At 38.7% G+C, this 9,554-nt stretch overlaps 1 protein-coding gene across 1 annotated transcript in view; it reads left to right on the forward strand.

Annotated features, from left to right (window-relative positions):
- Positions 1-556: 556 nt before the first annotated feature.
- Positions 557-9,554, forward strand: part of LOC120225539 (cytochrome P450 3A12-like) — a 35,877-nt gene continuing 26,879 nt past the window's right edge. The window contains exons 1-3 of the mRNA XM_039223729.1: positions 557-664; positions 919-1,007; positions 2,407-2,555. Of these exons, the coding sequence (XP_039079660.1) occupies positions 572-664; positions 919-1,007; positions 2,407-2,555 (331 nt within the window). The 5' untranslated portion in view covers positions 557-571. The remainder of the gene's footprint in view (positions 665-918; positions 1,008-2,406; positions 2,556-9,554) is intronic.

The raw sequence follows: 9,554 nt of genomic DNA on the forward strand, positions 1-9,554 counted from the left end.
CCTTCTGGCCATTTGGTGAAACTGCAGGGGAAAAGATTTCCATGCAACTGCATCAATTCTTCAGAAATGGCAAATAGATTCTTAATCTTTTCAGTGACCTTATCAAGACATCTGTTTGTGATTTTCTCTTGCTGTAGATATATGAAAAGACAGAACTGGTCTGAGGCAACATGCAGCTTGCCAGGGCTATCTATCTCCTACCAATCCAATTTTATTCTGCACAGTTTAGGAGAATGGACTAGATGTTAATCCTGTGTATTCCCCTGGCGGAGTAGTTTCCCTGCCAAATTTTCCCATGCCACATTTACATTAAAAGGAGATTGGAATATAAAGTCTGGAAAGCACATCAGGTGGCTGGATTTGTCCTTCAAACTCGCAGGAAACTAGGCATTTGAGATAAATATCTATTGAGCATCTAGCATTAGGCCTGCTGCTAAGTAGGCAGCCACTAAATATTTGGTGAGTAATTTATGCCCGTTTAACAATTTTTCTAATCTGCAGAGATATTCAAAACTTATATAGGGCAAAATGTGCTTTGCTTTGACTCTAGTCTTTTGGTCCATTGGGACTTATGAAAAATGCCATTACTATGTCTGAGGATGAACAATGGAAGAGAGTACGAACATTGCTGTCTCCAGCCTTCAGCAGTGGAAAACTCAAGGAGGTAAGAAAATAACTTTCAATTAGAAAGTTAAAGAAGTCACCTGGGGGCAAATAGAAACAAAGATCATAGTCCATCTCATAGGGGTAGTCTGCTGAATTTGGGCTTCTTAAATATGGTCTTTTAGCTTCATGTCCTGGAAGAGACATGATAAGATTTGTTATTAGATGTCCCTACTGCTTCATTCTTATGAAAGCTGTGTAATTTTAGGACTTGATTCTTGGATTTAAATCAGGGGGTGTTGCATTTGTGTGTAGATGTTCCCCATCATTGGCCAGTATGGAGATGTGTTGGTGAGGAACCTGAGGAAGGAGGCAGAGAAAGGCAACCCTGTCACCTTGAAGGAGTAAGTAGAGCTGCACCTGCTGGGCTTCTGACTCTGTCATGACACTTTCCAGCTGCTGCCACAGAGCCAAGTTCCCACTGTTGAGTTAGTCCAGCGAACAAACAGAAGTAGGCATGTGGTGTTACGACTCCAGTGAGCCACCCAAGAAGAGGTAGCACCCCTCAAAAGGCAAGGCAGTCAGGAGAGAGAGGGTCTTTTGTGTACGTGAGGCAGAATTAATTTATCTGCTTGCTTGTCACCTTGGATATTCTAGAAGACAAAAATACATTGTTTGACCAGATGAAACATGATATTACCAAATTATTGAGTGTATAGGGTATGGAATGGCAGGAGGGGAAGGCACTTTGTACATATTGTAGGGCAGTGAGTGGGGCAGGGAAGTTATGTGGAACTTAGAACAACTTAAACCCCTTCTTCATTTTGTTGAGGATATTAATAAAAAAATTAACTTTATGACCACTTGTCCATCTTTTTTTTCCTTCATAGTTTATTGTCAAGTTGGATTCCATATAACACCCAGTGCTCATCCCAACAAGTGCCTTCCTCCATCTTTCAACTTTAACAGAGAGAAGGCTCTGCTCATGGGATGAGGAGAGTGACCATACATATACCTTTTTTTTGGCCTAAATTGTGATATTTTTTAATTATGCAGGACGAGAAGATATAAATTGGAACTGTCCTGGGAAAACTAGTGGCATGTGATCACTTAGCTATGCCTTTCTGTAAATCAATTTTGGAGTGATTTACTATATATTTTTCAACTATGAAAGCTTTTAGATCTTATATTTTCCAGATATGAGTGTGTCCTGAGGGAAAGCTCTGATCACTGGAGTTGAGGAAGAAAGGGTCTTTCAGGATCCTTAGCAGGAGTGTAGAGAAGAGGGGATGACATTCCTTTCAGTACAGAACATATTGTTGCTGTTCTGTAATGCGCTGAAGAGGAATCAGCTCTGAGCACAGATACTGTGGTGAGAGAAGGTCCAGGTCAGTTTCACCCTTCTTGACTCTTCTAGGAAGGGTTAATTATTCCACTGTTTGTTCTGCTCGGACACAGTGCTTATCCACCTTCTATTGTCATACTCAAAACACACTACTGTAATTTTTTGACTGTGGGTCTCTATGTTTCCATGACTGAGCTCATGGAGCTCAGAGGTGTGTCTAACTTACTATAGTGTCCCTATCACCTCTAGCACAGGGCCAGTGACATCCCTGACACATCATGAGCACCTCATGAGTGAGTGTGATGACGTATAGACTCTTCAGATGATCCAGCAGGTGGTTCTGAAAGTGTGGCTTTTGTCTGGACATCAGAATCTACATGTACTTCTTGCTGCACGTGTTGGATAAGAATAATAAGAGGTGCTGATTTTATGTACCCATGTCTTTCATTTCTCCTCAGCATTTTGGGAGCTTACAGCATGGATGTGACTACAAGCACATTGTTCGGAGTGAACATTGATTCCCTCAACAACCCACGAGATCCCTTTGTGGAAAATACCAAGAAGCTCTTAAAATTTGAATTTGCTGATCCGTTTTTATTAGCCTTAGGTAAGTACACTACTGTTTTTCTTTTTCTCCTCTCTTACTTTTTTTCCCTTCCTTCATTCCTCCATCACTTCCTCCTTTTCTACCTTCTTACAATTTTATTGAGATATAACTTCACATAACATATGTTCCTCTTTAAAACGTACAATTCAATTTTTATGGCCTTAGTGTTCATTGGCCATGGAATTGATAAAGAAAATGTGGTACGTATATTCAATGGAATCTCATTGAGCCATAGAAATGGAAGAAAATTTAATTTTTGGACAACATGGCTGGATCCTGAGAGCATTACCATAAGTGCAAAGAGTCAGTCAGAGAAAGACAAATACTGAATGAACTCAATCAGTGCATTAAAAAAATCCCAAACAACCAAGAACCAGTCATACAAAAATGAGATCAGATAAGTCAGGCAGAGAAGGACAAATATCATATGTGTGCACGTATAGGAGGACTAGGAGGAACTTAACAGAGGACCAATCGGGAGAAGAAGGGGGGAAATGGTGGGGGAAAGGGAGAGAGGCAAACCATGAGAGACTCTTGAATGCTGACAAAAACTGAGGACTGATGGATGTGGGGGGGAGGGGGGGATGGGCATGGAGGAGGGCACTTGTGGGGATGAGCACTGGGTGTTATGTGGAAACTAATTTGACAATAAACTATTTGAAAAAAAAAATGAGATCAGATTTGTGGTACCAGAGGTAGGGGTGAGGGAGTAGGAAATGAACGAAGGTGATCAAAGATACAAACTTTCACTTAAAAGGTAAAAAAGTATTGGACTGGTAATATACTACATAATGACTATAACTAACACTGCTATATGATTTACAAAATAGGCTGTATGCATACAAATATGCATGCAGTATTTGTAAATTGCTAAGAAAGTAGGTTCTAGAAGTTCTTATAACAGGAAAAAAATTCGTAACTATATGAGATGATGGATGTTACTAATCTTACTGTGGTAACCATTTCTTTATATGTCAAGTAATTACGCAGTATACCTCATTTTATACAGTACCATTATGTCAATTGTAACTCAATGAGCTGAAAAAATGGGCTAAGTGCTTTCAAAGGTTTGTGCAAGTTTTACTGCAGTCTATGGTTAGATTATCATCCACTCAGAAATCCTGTAGTTTTTTAGTATCACATCCCACTATTCTTAACCCTAAGCAACCATTAGCCTACTTTCTGTTTTAATAGATTTGCCTCTTCTGGACACTTCAACCAGAGTTATATTATATGTAATCTTCTGACTGGCTTCTTTCATTAGCATAATATTTTCAAGGTTCGTCTTTGTTATATCATGCATCATTACTTCTTTTCTTTCTTTAAATTTTATTTGAGGGAAGGGGAGAGATGAGGAAAGAGAGAGAGAGACAGAAAGAGAGGGAGCACATGCATGGGAGAGAGGGGGGAGAGAGAGAGAGAGAGAGAGAGAGAATTTTAAGCAGGCTCTGTGCTCAGAGCCTGACTCAGGGCTCGATCCTGTGACCCTGGGATCATGACCTAAGCTGAAATCAAGTGTCAGACACTTAACTCACTGAGCCACTCAGGAGCCCAACTTTATTTCCTTTTATGGCAGAATAGTATTCCATTGTACGGACGTACTGTATTTTGTTTATCCTTCCATCATTTGATGGACATTTAGGATATTTACAACTCTTGTGTACTGTAAATAGTGCTGCTACGAACATTCATATAGAAGTTTTTGTTTGAATATCTGCTTTCAACCTTTTTGGTAGTTACTCAGGGGTAGAATTGCTAATGTATATAGTAACTTGCTATATTGCTAAGGTATAGTAAGTGTGTTTAACTTAATAAGGAACTGTCAAACTGTTTTTCCACAACAGCTATACCATTTACATTTCCACCAGAAAGTATGAAGGTTCCAGTTTCTGACCATCCTTGCCAACATGTGGTCTACATTTGTCTACCTTTTTGATGTTGGGCACCTTAATGGGTGTGAAAGGGTACCTTACTGTGGTTTTGTTTTGCATTTCTCTAATGGCTAGTGAGGTTGAGTAACTTTTTATCTGCTTGTTGGCTATTTCATAACTTCTTTAGATAAATGTGTATTCAAATTCTTGCCCATTTACAGTTCTGTTGTTCGTCTTTTTGTTTTTGAGTTATAAGAATTCTTTGTATCTTCTATATAAAAGTCCTTTATCTGATATATGATTTGCAAATGTATCTCTCAAACTGTAGTTATCTTTTCACTTTCTTCACAGTATTTTTCTGTAGCACAAAATGCCTAATTTTGATGACGTACAATTTATGTATTTTTACTTTTATTTCTGGCTTTTGGTGTCATATCTTAGAATTCACTGTGAAAGCTCAGATTATGAAGGTTTATCCCTTAGTTTTCTTCTAAGGGTTATAAAGTTTTTGCTTTTAGGTTTGGGTCTTTGATCCATTTTGAATTTCTTTTTATATGTGGTATGAGGTAATAGTCCTATGTCATTTTTTTTTTTTTTTGCATATAACCATCCTCTCTTGTCCCAGCACCATTTATTGAAAAGACAATTTTTCTCCATTGACTGGTCTTGGAAACCTTGTCAAAAACAATTGACCATAAACACATGAGTATAATTTTGGACTCTAAATTAAATTCTATTGATCTTTATGTCTATCCTTATGCCCGTACTACATTGTCTTGACCATTATGGCTCATAGTGTTTTGAAACTGGAAGTCTGAATCCTACAACTTTATTCCTTTTTTTCCCTCAAGATTGTTTTGGCTATTCTGGGTCCCTTACTATTTCATATAAATTTTAAATTCACTATGTCACATTCTACAAAGAAGTCAGCTAGGATACTGATAGGGAATGCATTCATCTGTAAATCAATTTGAGCAGTATCACCATCTTGACAATATTAAGTTCTAATCCATGATCTTTGGATGTTTTTCCATTTAAATCTTCTTTAACTTATTTCAGTAATATTTGTAGTTTTCAGAGTATAAGTTTTACACTTCTTTTGCTAAAACTATCCTTAAGTATTTTGCTCTTCTTGATGTTATTATAAATGGAGTAGTATTCCTATTTTCGTTTTTGGATGTTTTTGTGGTGTATAAAAATAGAATTGATTTTGTACATTAATCTGGTATCCTGAAACCTGCTAAACAGGTGTATTTTTCTAAGTTTTTTTTTTTTTTTAAACGGAGTACCGTGAGGGAGAAAAAGAGGGGAAATAGTGGGGGAGGGGGAGAGAGGCAAACCATGAGAGACTCTTGAATGCTGAGAACAAAGGACAGATAGGTGTGTATGGAGGGAGGGGAGAGATGGGCATGGAGGAGGGCACTTGTAGGGATGAGCACTGGGTGTATATGGAAATCAACTTGACAATAAACTATTTGTAAAATAAAATAAAATAAAATAAAATAAAATAAAATAGTTTATTGTCAAGTTGGTTTCCATATAACACCCAATACTCATCCCCACAAGTGCCCTCCTCCATGCCGTTCACCCTGCTTCCCCTCCCACCACCCCCATCAGCCCTCAGTTTGTTCTCAGCATTCAAGGGTCTCTCATGGTTTGCCTCCCTCCCTCTCCCCAACGATTTTTCCCCTTCTTCTCCCCCTTGGTCCTCCGTTAAGTTCCTCCCAATCTTCCTATACATGCAAACATATGGTATCTGTCCTTCACTGCCTGACTTATTTCACTCAGCATAACACCCTAAAGTTCCATCTATGTTGCTACACATGGCCAGATTTCATTCTTTCTCATTGCCATGGAGTATTCATTGTATAGATAAACCACATCTTCTTGATCCATTCATCCGTTGATGGACACTTAGGCTCTTTCCATGATTTGGCTATTGTTCAGAGTGCTGCTATGAACATTGGGGTACAGGTGTCCCTATGCATCAGCACTCCTGTATCCCTTGGGTAAATTCCTAGCAGTGCTACTACTAGGGGAGTTCTACTGTTAACTTTTTGAAGAATCTCCACATAGTTTTCCAGAGGGGCTGCACCAGTTTACATTTCCACCAACAGTGTAGGAGGGTACCCGTTTCTACACATCCTCGTCAGCATCTAGAGTCCTCTGATTAGCTCATTTTAGCTACCCTGACTGGTGTGAGGTGGTATCTCAATGTAGTTTTGATTTGTATTTCCTTGATGAGAAGGGATGCTGAGCATCACTTCATGTGTCTCTTGGCCATCTGGATGTCCTCTTTGGAGAAGTGTCTGTTCATGTCTTCTGCCCATTTCTTCACTGGATTGTTTGTTTTTCGGGTGTGGAGTTTGGTGAGTTCTTTATAGATTTTGGATACTAGCCCTTTATCTGATATGTCATTTGCAACTATCTTTTCCCATTCTGTTGGTTGCCTGTTAGTTTTATGGACTGTTTCCTTTGTGTGCAGAAGCTTTTAATCTTATTGAGGTCCCAATAGTTTATTTTTGCTCTTGATTCCCTTGCCTTTGAGGATATGATGAGTAAGAAATTGCTGAGGCTGAGGTCAAGGAGGTTGTTTCCTGCTTTCTCTTCTAGGGTTTTGATGGTTTCCTGTCTCACATTCAGGTCCTTTATCATTTTGAGTTTATTTTTGTGTATGGTGTAAGAAAATGATCTAGTTTCATTCTTCTGCATGTTGCTGTCCAGTTCTCCCAGCACCATCTGTAAAAGAGGCAGTTTTTTTTTCCATGGATACTCGTTCCTGCTTTGTCAAAGATTAGTTGGCTGTACACTTTTGGTCCAATTATGAGTTCTCAATTCTATTCAATTGGCATGTGTGTCTGTTTTTGTGCCAATATCATACTGTCTTGATGATGACAGCTTTGAAGTAGAGGCTAATGTCTGGGATGGTGATACCTCCCGTTTTGGTTTTCTTCTTCCATATTACTTCGGCTATTTGCGGTCTATTGTGGTTCCATACAAATTTTAGGATAGTTTGTTCTAGTTTTGAGAAGAATGCTGGTGCAATTTTGATTGGGATTGCATGGAATGTGTAGATTGTTTTCGGTAGTCATGACATTTTAACAATATTTATTCTTCCAATCCATGAGCATGGAATGTTTTTCCATTTTTTGTGTCTTCTTCAATTTCCTTTATAAGTTTTCTATAGTTTTCATCATATAGATCTCCTATATCTTTGGTTAGGTTTATTCCTAGATATTTTATGGGTTTTTGTGCAGTTGTGAATGGGATCAGTTTCTTGATTTCTCTTTCTGTTGCTTCATTGTTGGTGTATAAAAATGCAACCGGGGGCGCCTGGGTGGCTTAGTCGGTTGAGCGTCCGACTTTCGCTTAGGTCATGATCTCGCGGTTCGTGGGTTCGGGCCCCACATCGGGCTCTGTGCTGACTGCCAGCTCAGAGCCTGGAGCCTGTTTCTGTCTGTGACTCCCTCTCTCTCTGACCCTCCCCTGCTCACGCTGTCTCTCTCTCTCTCTCTCTCTCTCTCCTAGAAATAAATAAAAAAAAACATTAAAAAAATGCAACCAATTTCTGTACATTGATTTTGTACCCTGCAACTTTGCTGAATTCATGGATCAGTTCTAGTAGGCTTCTGGTGGAGTCTGTCGGATGTTCTATGTAGAGTGTAGAGTATCATATTCTCTGCAGAAAGTGAGAGTTTGACTACTTCTTTGCTAATTCTGACGCCTTTTCTTTCGTTTTGTTGTCTGATTGCTGATGCTAGGACTTCCAGCACTATGTTAAACAGCAGTGGTAAGAGTGGACATCCCTGTGTGTTCCTGATCTCAGGGGGAAAGCTCTCAGTTTTTCCCCATTGAAGATGATGTTAACTGAGGGCTTCTCATAGATGGCTTTTATAATGTTTAAGTAAGTTCCTTCTATCCCAACTTTCTCGAGGGTCTTTATTAAGAAGGGATGAGGATCATATGGTTTTTATCTTTTCTCTTGTTGATGTGATGTATCACATTAATTGATTTGCGAATGTTGAACCAGCCCTGTAACCCAGGAATGAATCCCACTTGATCTTGGTGGATAATTCTTTTTATGTGTTGTTGAATTCAATTTGTAAGTATCATGTTGAGGATTTCTGCATCTGTTTTCATCAGGGATATTAGCCTCTCTTTTTTTGCTGGATCTCTGTCTGGCTTGGGAATCAGAGTGATGCTGGCTTCATAAAATGAGTCCGGAAGTTTCCCTTCTATTTTTTGGAATAGCTGGAGAAGAATGGGTATTAATTCTGTTTTTAATGTCTGGTAGAAATCCCCAGGGAAGCCATCTGGCCCAAGGCTCTTATTTGTTAGGAGGTTTTTGATAGCTGATTCGATTTCTTCACTAGTTATGGGTCTGTTCAGATTTTCTATCTCTTCCTGTGTGAATTTTGGTAGTGAGTGTGTGTTTAGGAATTTATCCATTTCTTCTAAGTTGTCCAATTCGTTGACATATAAATTTGTCATAGTATTCCCTGATAATTGCTTCTATTTCTGAAGGGTTAGTTGTAATAAGTCCATTTTCATTCATGATTTTGTCTATTTGAGTGCTTTCCCTTTTCTTTTTGAGAAGCCTGGCTAGAAGTTTGTCAATTGTGTTTATTTTTTCAAAAAACCAACTCTTGGTTTCATTGATCTGTTCAACCGTTTCTTTGGTTTCTATATTGTTTATTTCTGCCCTGATTTTTATTATTTCTCTTCTCCTACTGGGTTTGGGGTGCTCTTGTTGCTCTCCCTCCATGTCCTTTAGGTGAGCTGTTAGATTTTGCACTTGGGCTTTTTCTAATTTCTTGAAATAGGCCTGGAGTGCAATGTACTTTCCTCTTAGAACTGCCTTCACTGCATCCCATAGACTTTGGATTGTTGTATTTTCATTATCATCTGTTTCCATATATTTTTTAATTTCTTCTCTAATTGCCTGTTTGGCCCATTCATTCTTTAGTAGGGTGTTCTTTAACCTCCATGTTTTTGGAGGTTTTCCAGACTTCTTTCTGTGATTGATTTCATGTTTCATAGCATTGTGATCTGAAAGTGTGCATGGTATGATCTCAATTCATTTATATATATTGAGGGCTGCTTTATGTCCCAGTATGTGATCTATCTT

This window comes from Hyaena hyaena, unplaced genomic scaffold (genome assembly GCF_003009895.1).
Source record: "Hyaena hyaena isolate Hyena2069 unplaced genomic scaffold, ASM300989v1 scaffold_1438, whole genome shotgun sequence".
Lineage (NCBI taxonomy): Eukaryota > Metazoa > Chordata > Mammalia > Carnivora > Hyaenidae > Hyaena > Hyaena hyaena.